The 13,525-nt window shown below is 37.3% G+C and overlaps 1 protein-coding gene across 2 annotated transcripts in view; it reads left to right on the top strand.

Moving 5' to 3' along the window:
- LOC308393523 (gamma-aminobutyric acid receptor subunit beta-3-like) overlaps positions 1-12,910 on the top strand; it is a 99,942-nt gene extending 87,032 nt beyond the window's left edge. For both annotated transcript variants that reach the window (XM_080877346.1, XM_080877347.1), the window contains 2 exons: positions 2,050-2,297; positions 7,059-12,910. In XM_080877346.1, coding sequence (XP_080733472.1) covers positions 2,050-2,297; positions 7,059-7,430 — 620 coding nt within the window. In that variant the 3' untranslated portion in view covers positions 7,431-12,910. The remainder of the gene's footprint in view (positions 1-2,049; positions 2,298-7,058) is intronic.
- Positions 12,911-13,525: the final 615 nt, after the last annotated feature.

The following is a 13,525-nucleotide window of genomic DNA, read 5'->3' as shown; positions in this document are numbered from 1 at the left end:
AAGACTGTCATTATGTGGAGGGAAAAAAAAGAAAACCAGATTGTACCATCCAGTACGGGTGGTGGCACTGAGCACGTGCACGTGCGAGCAAGCTCATGCGCATTCAGACCTGCAGTGCACACACGCGAGTGCTGTTTAGCCTTGTAATGTGCCAATAAATCACACAAAGGCTTGGACAGACCTTAGCTCTCCTGCACCCTCCTCCGCGACCCCCCTCTGACTGCTCCATGTCTCGTTGCTCTACTTTATGGCACATGAACCAAAAACCTTTGTGTGAGTTAAAGAGAATTCAGTGTTCATGCTGTTTGCCCATCCTTTCTTACGGTGGGTGCTCAGGGGTCATCGTAAAATGCATTGACCCTCATCCAGTTCTATATGTGGCTATAATTTTACGAGGCTCACCTCATGCTGTCGTTCTGCCATGTGTGAAGGTGCTCTTACTGTCAATGGTGTGTTTTATCCCTAGTAGTTAAGGTTACCAGGAGCTGGGGGCTAGATACATGCAACACTATTCTGATGAGTTATTTCTGCTTGGTAACCAAGGGGGCAGTTGGATGTTACAAGGCAGACCTTTGAATTTCAATGAGGCAGACTTTGTGCACCTACCTAGCAGCTTGTGCCTGCTGATCGCTTTTATATTTAATCCTGTTTACAACGGGCAAATTGTTTTAGGATTTTCAAATCAAATACATGCCCTCACCCTTGCTGCTATTTCTTGCTGTTTCTCTGGTTCTTGATGATAGCAAGCACCATAATCTTTTTTTTTCTCTGCCAGGTCAGTCGTGCTCGTAACTAGCAATGGAAACAGCCACAGTACAAACATGTTTTTTGTAAAAATAGCCTTGTTACTGTAGTAACGACAAAGACATCTGCTGGAGTTTTCAGTGTGACCTTAAGGTTTCGGTCGAGACAGCAGCATCTGTTTAAAGACAGTCTCGGACTAATTAAGCGTCAGATATACCATCCAGGATTGATTATGAAGATTGGTCATGAGGAAGCCTCGGAGAAAAAAAAACAGACTTCCTCCACAGTTTGTCTTTGAAACATTTTGCTGAGTGATCTAAATCCAGTAATGTTACTGTGATTAGTTTAAAAGCCTCAATTAAAAGGATAACAGTCCGAGAGGTGAGGGTTTTTTGTTTGTTTGTTTTAATGAGGTAAGCCAAGATATGCGATTATATAGGGCAGCAATGGCATACTACATGCAAGTGGGTTTTTAAATATTTCGTGTGTAAGATACACCCAACAAGTAAGCCAGATGTTAGGTTCAGCTTCTTTGCAGTCTAACATGTTTTGAGCTTTTCTTTTGATTCTTATTGTCTATTTAGTCAGACCCAGAAGACCTACCTGCATTTTTGTTATTTTCAACAAGGTACAATAGCATAAAAACACTACAATGCATCCATATAAATCAAAAACCTCATCACTTCTTCATGAGCATGTCAAGACATGGCTTCTATTTTTGATCGTCGTGCTGACCTCCTACTCTGTGCCTTCTTTCATGGATCTCAAACTTGTGGAAAGAGCAAACGTGAATTGTTGTTTCAGGATTCTAGTAGACTTCAAGAGTAACATCCTAATAGAGAAAATTCATTAGAGATGATGGGGCTGTGCCAGCAAATGGTACAAAAGTACACAGGAAGATGATTTTGAATATAAAACCAACTAAACTTAAGTCATGTTTTATAAGCCCAGTCCATCACCTCATTAGATAAACAGTCCAACCAATTGTTATCCCTTTGGTTCAGCTACCTAGTCTTTCTAAAGTAGACATGTTCGTCCTTAACAAGACTTGGATTTCTTAAAGTTGGCACCATATTTTCCATAGCTAACATCTCCTGAGGGCTACTGACATCTCTGTTCTATACAAACTATATAGTGCGTTGCCTTGAGGATCGTTTCTGGCAATTTCATTTTCTCTCTTTTTTCTATTTAAGAAGAAGTGTTTTAGTGCTTGCCGAGAATCTGTAGACCAGTTGTTGTCTCTGCTGTAGGCATTTGCTGTAAATATATAGATCAAAAATACAATGTTTTTTCTTCTATTTGAAGGGATCACCACTGTGCTAACCATGACCACTATCAACACCCATTTGAGGGAGACACTCCCAAAGATCCCCTACGTTAAGGCTATCGACATGTACCTGATGGGCTGCTTCGTCATGGTTTTTCTGGCCCTGCTTGAGTACGCCTTCGTCAACTACATCTTCTTCGGGAGGGGCCCACAAATGCAAAAGAAACTGGCAGAGAAGGCAGAAAAGGCCAACAACGAGAGGGCGGCTAAGTACGACGCGGCAAGGGTAGGTTTGAATTTGATTATTGATCACTGGATACCTGGGTGTGTATTATCACAACAGCAGCAGAGAAAATCAAGGAATCTGGGAAGTTTGTTACATATTTGTGAATATTTCAAATCTGCCACCAAAGCCAGCAGTGAAAATGCTTTGCCTTTAAAATCAAAAGCCAAACATGAAAACTTTCGAGTCTTCTTCATTCTAATTTCAAATGCCATCGTTATTGTTATTTAAAAATTAACTATTTATTGTTTTAAGATATTTTTTTTGTTACCAGCACCTGAATACTACTGACAGTAAACATGTAGGTAAGAGTTTTCTAAGCTTAATGTAGCCATAGTGTAGCTGGTGTTGCTGACGTTACACTGTTTGCGTAACTTCAAAAAGTTAATAGACAGGCCCAAATAGGAGGCTTTGTATATACTATAAGTTTGAAGTGAGAAGTTGCAGGATTTAGCTCGGCAGGAAGGCTGATAAAATGTGGCGTGGGTGATAATACGTTGTAGATACTGAATAAAATTTGAACACTGTCTATTTAGCTTTAAAGGCAAACCCTGCTAGCATGCTATATAGCCGACAGCACGGCTGGACGGCAGCTGGTGCGCTGCCAAAACGTTCTGGGAGTGTGAGTACACTGAAGAGAAATGTCTTGCCAAATGAAATGGTGTGATGCTGGACTTGTATGTGATATATGTAGCTGCTTTCAGAAGTTTGTTTTTTCTTTTTGGCAGTGCATGCTAGTAAAAGTGGACCAGATCATTCAGAACTTGTACCTGCTCAACTCTAGCTGTATGTGAGTACCAGCGCCATTGCTGGTCAATATGGCCATTCTTTAGCACCAAGAAAATAGGAGAAAAGAAGGGCTAATATGTGCTGTTCTATAACTCCATTGATGGCTTTTGTGATTTGTCGACATTAATGTGGAATAAGTTTGTCCAAATGCATTTTGTTAATACTCAAAATTAAAAGGATTCTTTTCTTTTCAACAGTTAAGAGTGAGGTACTACATTAGGGATTGTTGCCTGTTAGACACTTTTGAAAATGAGTGAAAAATGTGAATGACATGACATTTTTTGTTGTACTGAAAAAATATGAATGTCCACAGTCCTAGCAGGATAACTAAACCTGTCAATGGAGCTGTATGTTAGTTATTCTCAAGAATAATTATCAGTTTCTTTACTTTCATATTCACATATCAGGATATGTATAACAAAAGGGGAACGTTGTATGCTGTTTACCTGCTTTACTTTATTCATAGTGTTCAGTCACAAAATATATTGGTTAAATGGAGAAAAAAAAGTTTCAGACATTTGTTCCCAACATGTGGCTGAAAATCTTCATCTCCTCAGGAGGCAGGTAGTAGGACCGCGTCCCTAAAACGGTCCAATCAGGTTAAAGGTCTTCGCCACTCACGCTCGGTGAGTTGTTTTGTTCAGTGAGACCCTTCAATTCGCCGTCATCATCAGCAGACATGGATGCGTTTTCTTTTGCCTTGATGCAAAAATATTTCTCCATCCATGTGATAAACTGAGCAATCGCAGACATCTCCATGACATCGCAGATTTGCCACATTGGTGTTTCTGATATGACTTGTTTCCTCCTTTCAGAGCTCATTTTGAATGCATGCTGTCTGTATATCTTTCCTCATCGAAGTCATCAGTGAAGCCATTTCTTTCACAGTGCATGTAAGAATGTGGTGAAGCAGTCCACCTGCCAGTGGGTAGTCACTGCAGAGGTCCCCCACCATGCACAGTGGTATACAAAACAAATGAATTAATCTGAATATAGGGAACGAGTGCAGCATATTTACAAAGAAAGATACTAAAGTGACTGTTTTATTTGATTTAATAACATAAGACTTGAAAAACAGTTCATATTTAACCTCAGGTTTATTACACTCCAAAAAGTTGTATTGAGTCTAGTGATGATTGGTAGCCACCATAAGCTTTTTTATTATGTGGTAATTCTTGATTACTGGAGCCCGACTGATATATGATATTTAAGACTGATACCCATATTTGGTGATTTAAAAATCTGATATTGCGCTGTATCAGATAGTATATTTTTTCTTTTAGACACACAAAAGAAACAGATTTGCCTAACCTTTTTCCATAACCATTAATTTATTTACTCCTTCGGTTATTGTGTTTGTGGCATCCCAGACACATTTGACAACAGGGAAATTGCATAATCTCTACGTAACCATCAAATTGTTCAAATAGCTAATAATGTCATTTACTGGCATGACCATAAATCAGTCAGACTCTGGTGAAAGCAGTACATGCACTAAAATCAGAAATGTAGCTGTACTACATGTTAAATATAAGTACAAAGATAGATTTCTACCTATTTCCACAAGATTTGGAATGTTGTGTAAAATAAAAATAGAAATGAGTGATTTACTAATTAATTAAAGCCTGTGTTAAATTAAAAATAGTACAAAGACAATTTATCAAATGTTAAACCCATAATGTTTTTTTTTTAAGAATATATGCTAATCTAGCACATTTTTCATTAAATTTGCAATAAAAATATGTTTACCACTCCACAAGGCATTCTTTGACAGAGCTTTTCTTAAATGATATAACTGAGAGAGAGTAGGAATTTGTAAAGAGCCATGATGTGGGCATATCTCTAGAATGCATTTTGGCATTATCTTTCTGAAACAATTAAGGCCATCCCTGGAAATAGTGTCGTCTGGATTGTAGCATGTGATGCTCTAAAATCTGTAGTTGCTGTACAGCATTAACGTTGCCTTCACATACGGGCAAGTTGCCGTATGCTTCCCAATTAAAAATATGTCTTAAATGATTTGAAAATCAGTGTATATTGACATTTTAAACAGTATAACCTGTTTCCAAAAAAGCCTGTATGCTAAGTGCTTCACATCACCAGGTAAGCAGACTAGAGATAGATCACAGTGCTTTAAAAAAAACAATAAAATATTCTGAAATATAATATAGTGTATAGCACATGAAAAATAAAACTTCTGGATGGGGTAGTGCATAGGCTAATAATTAGTAAATCAAACACCTCACAATAACAAGCTTCTTGCAGCAGTTTTAATTCTAACTCAAACAAAAAGGAACGATGGGACTTCCACAGTTGCTACATTTGCATGAGCAATCACTACTTTTCATTAATGTTGATTTGTCTATAATCATAAGCATGGATTATGATGTATTGTATCTTGTGTTGAATTTAACTGTTGAATATGACAATGAATGAACTGAAATAACTTCTATTCAACTGATGTATCAGGTTAGCAATTTAATGTGTTATCATGGACTATATTGGCATATTAATGTGCAGCAGCAATGCAACATGATTACAGTTATAGTCACAATGTTTAAAAAAAAAGTCAATTCTGTGAATATTTGCATGTTAAAATGTGACAAATATGTTTTTGTTTGTTTTTTTTCTCATTTTTGATTTTAGCAAACTGAAGACCTAATTCCATATAGTAAATGCGTTCAACGTGCTATTCAGCCAAAACGTGTTGTAGCTTCTCCAAACCATTGCTACAATGGAGTGAACAAGGAGTAGAGGGAGTAATCCTGACTAACTCCACAGAGACAAAACTCTATGGAAAATGACTCTTCACTTGTCTCTTATCTGTGACCTCAGGAAATACTTTTCAGTTGAGTTTATGGTCTCAATCAGAATGGTGTTCGTGCATTAATGAAACTCAACAAGGTTAACGGACATGCAACTAAGTTAGCTAGCTAGCCATCGAAAATTACTCAAAAATGGGTTTGTTTTTTTTTAAAAAAAAAGAGGGCATCTCATACTGTGAATTTAAAGTTGAAAGTTACAATAATTTGCCTTTTACAACTTGAAAAATAAAGACCAGTGTCCTCCGAATGTCAGGTGGTGTTACATATTTCCAGTCTGGATTATTGGTTAGCCTTGTTTTGGACAGCCGATGTTCCATTACTGCCACCTGATAGAACAAGCTCACTTTGATTGCATAGAACAATTGTGTGGGCTTTATGCAGAAAAGGTCAACAATGCCTGACAGATACATTTGTTTATGTAAGCTGCCAAAATCAACATTAATATGAAGTCTACGGTAGCTCCTATTTATTTTTATATGATGTGATGCAGAGTTTGAGTAAAACTAAGCCATCCATCCTTTGAAGAAATACAATAATCCTCGAAACTTTTTCAACACTTTGTTTTGAAAGTGTTTGAACCACAAGGGCTCAGATAAAAGAAAAAAACAATGTTTGATATGTAATCTCATGGGGGAATTCAGATGAGGTCGGGCATGAGAAAAGAAAAGAAAATGCGTAACAGTGCTTTAAAAGGAGCCTCCCATTTTTGCATCCTAATAGATGCAATGTCATACTGGTGGAAACAAAGTAGCAATGAGCCTAACAAGGCCCATTTGTTACTTCAGTATTTGTATTGCAATGTATGTTTTCCTGTTTTCCTAGTGTTAGTTCCGTTTTTCAATGCAAGATATTTTAACCGTTTGAGGGCTAGGTTGCAAAGGTGATGGGACCCAACCCTAACAATAATGCTAATACTCACTCAAGGGGCAATCAGAAAATGCTTTTTTTTTTTTTTTTTTTTAAATTATATTCTTCTCCCAAGAAACAAAAAAATAATCATTCCAACAAATGGAGCTAGGGTTCGGGTGGTACGGACTTTAAACCCCAGACAGCCATGAAAATCTTTCTTTCAGGATTCCTTCAATTCTTGGTCTTGGAGGGAAGGTTCCTAAAGTGCTGATATTCATAACTGTTTTCTTTCTCCATTCAGGCAGAGCCACATGGTCATGGGAACATTCTGCTGACCACCCTGGAAATCCATAATGAAGTGGCAGGAAGTGAGATCACCACCAGCGTGGCAGACATTAGGAACTCTCAGTCCATGGTGCAGCTGGACAGCACTGCCTCATCGCACATCCAGTATCGCAAGCAGAGTGGCGGAGTCGGTCCATGTTCTGCTAGCCGTCACTCCCTGGACCGCTCCGCTCAGATGAAACGCAACCGCCTGCGGAGGCGGTCCTCGCAGTTAAAAATCAAAATCCCCGACCTGACGGATGTAAATGCCATTGATCGCTGGTCACGGATCATTTTCCCTTCCGTGTTCTCAATCTTCAACCTCATCTACTGGCTCTACTATGTCTGATTGGACTGTTTTGTTGAGGTGTTTTATTCTGGTTTGTTTTTTTGTTGTTGTTTTTTTTTTGTGACTTTTTTCATTTCATTTGTTTTTCTTCCTTTTCTCTGTTGCTTTTATACATGATGGAATCTGCCACGTTGAAGACTGTAACACAATAAGACAAAAGTGAAAAAGAGACTGAGAAAAGACTACCGAGTTTTGGACCAAGTTCTCATTTAAGTTGTTTTTATATTTGCAGTGTTTGAACCCTTAGTACCGAGTTCTTTTTATTTTTGAAAGTATGTACTGTAATTGGGATTTGTGACGGTCATTTCCCAACACATTTGCCCTCTCAGTAATGTGTAAATAGCAAGATACAAAGCCAGCAATTGAATAAATATTACAGTATTTGCAAAAAAGAAAAAGAAACAAGAACCAGTTAAGTTAAAGATTTTTCTAATCAAAAAAGTAAGAAATCTTTATACTACACAGGTGATCAGATAAGTGCAGGCAACTCCTAGAAATCATTTACCCTATGCACTATTAATGCATGTAATGATCAGCCGTAGAAGAAAAAAAAAAAAGAGTACTTTTTGCCTTCGGTAATAGCACAACTTCACAGCAACAAACCAATGTGTGTTTGTTTATAGCATTAATAATATACTTCCTACTAAATACAATTTATCATGCATTGAACTGGTAAACCTTTACCCAAACACAATATCTTCAAACTCTTAACATCCCCCAGGTCACTGGCAACCCATTTAGGGGTAGGTTTAGGCTAACATCTACCCTTTTTTAAAGACTTTATCACCTACTTGGAACATCCAGAAAAAAAACTGTACGGCCAAAATGAATGTACTTCATTTGAAAGGTAACATAGTTTCTTCAAATGTGCCCGTTTCCTATGTTAATTAAACAGAACCCTAGAACTGACCCTAGACTGACCACCGATGACCAGCTGGAGGTTAGGAGTTTGAAGCGGAGGTTTTTGTCCTCTGTTCAGAATGATTATGACTCAGGTTCTGAATTTTTTGGGTGTCTTTTTCTTAAAAACCAAACAAAAAAAATGTCGCTGAAATAACTTTTTTGGTCATTTGATAAGGGGAATAGAAAATAATAAGCACAACTATGACAACTGCCATTTCTTTCCTCTTCTACCTTCAACCAACAACACTTTTCAAGTGATAGCATGACAGAATTGCACTTAAATTTCTCCAACATTCTAGAAAAACTGTTTAAGAAAACTGCCAAGGGCCTTTTGGGCAATACAGTTATTACTTATCTCATGAAATATTATGATATTTTTGTACTCTGCGTCTTGAGGTCTTCATTTGAGTTCCTAATCTATTCTTGTTTTCTTTTGCGCCATCTCCGTTGTGGTAATAGAATAAAAGACCCATTTTTTGTACATAAGTTCATAGGTGTGTATATATATAAATGTGTATATGTATATATACATGTATATATATATATCTATATATAGCTATGAGAGGTGGGATCAAAAAGTTCCAGGGATGGGCCTCTGAAAATTTAAAATTTGGCTCAGTAGACTTTAGTTCAAGGTTATCTTCTCACGTACCATTCACTGTTAACAGTGCATTTTAAGGTCACTTAACAGAAGTCCTGTGTTTCTCTATTGCTCACTGGATCCACTCAAGTATCTCAACATTTCAGATTGATTTTCTTTTACATAATCTGGATGAAGCAAATCTAGCAAACAGATTTGTGTTGATGTTGTCAAGAAAACATGCATTTTGAATGCACTTAGTGCTGACACACCACAGTTTTTGTAGTTCCGTGCTAAATGTTCTGCATTGATCCCTCAAGACATTACCATAGAGGTCTGCATTGACTGGCTGATCCCTGGACAAATTCCTGTTGCAAAAACCAGTGAATTCCAACAAAATGTATGACAGTAACCCTGTCACCAGTGATGACAATTCCAATACTTACTCCACAATAAGTGTTTCGATGAAAATCACTGTGTTGGGTAATTAACAAATCTACAAGGCATGTGAGATGACAGTATGTCACCAGTTGTGTAAGACAACAATCACGCTCAGTCATGGTACAGGCAATTGTACGTAGTGTACACCTAAGGACAGAATTTCTAGGCATAGCCAGGTGGCAGAAAGCTTCCACTTTGGTGCCCTCAGAATCTCATCACTGCTTTTTGCAGATGATGTGGTTCTGTTGGTTCTATGAGGTGGGGATCTCGTGCTCGCACTGGAGCAGTTCGCCAGTTGATCTATGTCCCTACCCTCACTTGTGATCACAAGCTGTGGATGCAAGCGGCAGGAATGAGTCTATTCTGAACTACTGTGTTAATGCAGCCAGGGATATAACCACCAACCTAAATTGTGAGTTAGTGGAAGGCCTACTCTACAGCCACCCCTAAATAAATTGCCCAACTTTAATAAATTAAAAACCACAAATCGGCAGTACAAAAAAGTCTTTTGGTCTCTATGAATAGTTTGCCACTTCATCAGCAACACTAAATGGGGCTAATTTTCTTATAATTCACCTACCTGGATAATTGTTTTGGGCTCAAACCAATGATCACATTGTCTGTCAGTTCTTGTGATTGGACTCTGTGGGGCCTCATCTACTTCTTTCAGTCGTTAAATTGGACTGCTTCACTGTAGGTTTCTTCATGGTGCCTTTTTGAGGCATTTTAATTGGTTATCTGATGCTTTGCTGTGAGGTAGAGACCTTTCAAGTAGTTCAACCAATATAATTTATGAACACAACCAGCTAGCTGTCATTAGCTGCTAACTTAGGACTCCATCTTTTTATTCATTCATTTCTGGCTCCAGAAACAAACATGGCAACCGCTAAAACATTAACATTAAAGCTCCATATTTGACACCCATAACCAGTGGTGACAAAAATGATCATCCATGGTGCCATGTTTTAGTCCTTTGAGATATATATATACACACACGTACGTTTAAGATGTGCTGTGAAAATGACCTTGAACAGTAGCTCAGCCAAATTAAACTCTGGTATGGATTTTGATTTTCTTCGGGAGCCTGTTCCCAGAAGTTTTTGTTCACATCTCATATATCCCTGCATGTACAACCCCAAAATGAAAATGATCTTTTTGTGATTGTCATACTGGCAATTAACATAATTTAGTAGAAAGAATTAAACTAACAGATCTGTTTCACGCATCCGTTTAGTTTTGAGCATTTGTGGGGCACTCTGAAGACATTCCTACCCAATAACTCCACTCAAGACACTGTATGTATGTTCAGCTGTACTGAGTGATGCAAATGGATTCCATAGAGCCCGAAGATGGACCAAGATAACTGATCTGTCGTGTAAACAAAAGCACATACTAGTATTGAATGTATCAGATCCATTCTTCAGGGAGAGGATAATGAGCCATGATCATAATTTTTCCATCAGAATGTAACACCCATTCCTACATTGTGAGTGACAAATAGAATAGAGTGAGAAAGTAAAAAGATGGTGCTTTACTAGTGTGTGCATGTGCATGTGTGATGGAAAGTGGATATGGAGCCACTGAAAGGAATGGCATTGGTAGATTATTTGTTTTCTTGCTGCTTGCTCAACTATGGACAAATGTCAACATATAATAGTTTTCTGGATTAAAAATAGCTCTACTGTCAGACTCTTTTGACAAACTGTGTGCCATTCCACCTAAGGTCGCAGAGCCATCAACCAGTTATAACTTGAGGATGTACATTTGAAGCATTCTTGATCAATTGCAGATACATGGAATACATCCACTATTTGTGCATGTACAAGAATACATGTAGAGAAAAAAAAAGGTTATTGATAACTGAGTTTGTTGACAGAATACAATCAGTCAAGTTTTCTTTGTACAGGTTGATATATGACTAAGAACTGAATGTATTGTACTTGGATTGTTTCTGCACAATTTCAGTTTGCTTACTGGAAAAAGGATTGACCTCAGTACTGATTAATATAGAGCTCTTGTGACCCCAAATCACATTTTCTGCTGTGTATACAGGCCTGGAGGCAAATAAGATCAGGGTACAAGAAAGAAATGGCAGCGAAATAATACATAAGTCTGCTTAGGCATAAAGTTAAGAAAAATGTACGCTTTTATGCAACCTAACAAGCATCTAGCCCTACAAAGTTGCCCCAGAGATGACCTGAAACAGACATTCTGCTTCACATTATAATAATAATAACAATAATAATGGTATTATACTAAAATTATCAGCAGTCCAGTCAGAAGCACAACAGAGGGTGTGTGTAATATGGTCTCCAATAGGAATTGTAACTAATGGCGCTAAATGGTTTTAATAGTTGCATATGCTTATGCTTCAAGAGAAATAAACCCAGATATTTATTTATTACATTTTGCAAATACAGTATCTGTAATATTTTGCTGAAATCTGTGAAAAAAATAAAAAATGGAAATATTATGTTTTTGTCATAAGCCAGTCAAAAAGAACAAACAAAATTTGCACTTTTGGGCCCTGTTCATTCTGGACCATTACCTGATCGTAATATAATTCCAGCTAGCAAAAGCTTTTAAATATATTAGAAGTTCTACGGTAACTCTGTGAAGTAGTTCATCTGGTATTGGACATGTCATCCCCTTGAAGGCGAAATCTTTCCAAAAAAACTTTACCCAACGGTGTGTTACCAGCACAAATGGAGACTACAAAATATTTTTGGAAATCTAGAAAATATTGCTCAATCATCAAGTGATTTCCAGTAATGTGGAAACAATTTTATTTCACTCAGATACAAATTTGTCTCCACATCGTCATCGACTAGACTTTGTATGTAATTGCGCTACATGTTGTTTTGCAATGAACACACAGTAAAAGAAAATGTCTTTGACTTTGGTCTTGGTCACAGAGCATTGTTTGGGAATATCTTGCATGAATGCAAAAAAGTAATGAAATAAGTCTGTCCAAAGAAGATTCAAACTGCTTTGTGTTGATGAAGCTTCAGTCTAGTGTAAATAAGACTGAACATGGAAGCTAAAGAAAAAACCTTTTACAACACGTGTCTAAAAAGATCTTCCTAGCTAACTGGTTTGCTTTGAATTACTTTTGGATGATGTGCTGGCATTACAACTGGTCAATGTGTGAATCATTTTTTTTTTTAAATTACTGAACTACAAAGCGCAGTTTACGAGTAAAAGAAGGCAAGTGTTATAAACTCTAGATACCTGTTTATCATGCATGCAACTACAATTTGTAACTTTGGAGAATTAAAAAGAAAAAAAAGATTTATTGCAAACTCATTTATAAGAGCTGTCAGCTGCTCATTTTAGAAATGACACAATGCCGTGTGAGCCTACATCTAATAAATAAATAAATATTAAAAAATAAAATAAAAAAATAAAAAAAGTCATTGAATACTTCAGGTGTTGTATGGCCTTGGTCCCATAATGGAATGTGAAATGTTCTGTGCTGCCACAAAATGTATTTAGGCTTAGATTTATACTGTATATCTCTGTATGTTTCTCTTCCTTTTTCGGTAGATTTCCATGTTAAAACATCAAATAAATGATATACATTGTACTTGTGTACTTGGTATTGTATACATCATACAGCAAGAAAATGCACCTTCCTAAAGTTAGGGAAATCCTTACAGAAACTTGGGAAACTAGTGAAACAAGTCCAGAGATTGGTGGGGATGACATCTCGTTTTGAAGCAGACAATTTTGCTCCAACAAGGTACTTGTTTCCTGTCTTTTTCCATTTTCAGTTCAAATCTATATTGTAATTGACCACTTACACTAGGATACATCATATGGTCAAATGAACTTGCTGAATGCATGCCAGAGTGATAATCTACAAGAGTACCGTAGGTTCCTGGATATAGGAAGAATTGGCAAGCAGACTTGAAGTGTATAGTAGCATCTTTAGTAGATTAGCTAGCTATCTTAAAAATGCTAAAATAAGGTTCTCTCCAAGCTAAATTAAGTTGTTATTCCTGCAGGTCAGAGTGTTCAAAGCACAGATTGCATGTTTTCTTATAATGCTGAAAGACAAACTTGTACTGTCAGTCCGAGTTTAAGTTTTTCTGGCATAGATTCAGCATCAAATCTTAATGCTCCAAAGGCTCTCAAAACTTGATCACAGCTCAGACAGACCTGCTGGCAC

This window comes from Rhamphochromis sp. 'chilingali' (genome assembly GCF_963969265.1).
Source record: "Rhamphochromis sp. 'chilingali' genome assembly, chromosome: 3".
Lineage (NCBI taxonomy): Eukaryota > Metazoa > Chordata > Actinopteri > Cichliformes > Cichlidae > Rhamphochromis > Rhamphochromis sp. 'chilingali'.
This window is presented reverse-complemented; position numbering and strand designations above follow the sequence as displayed.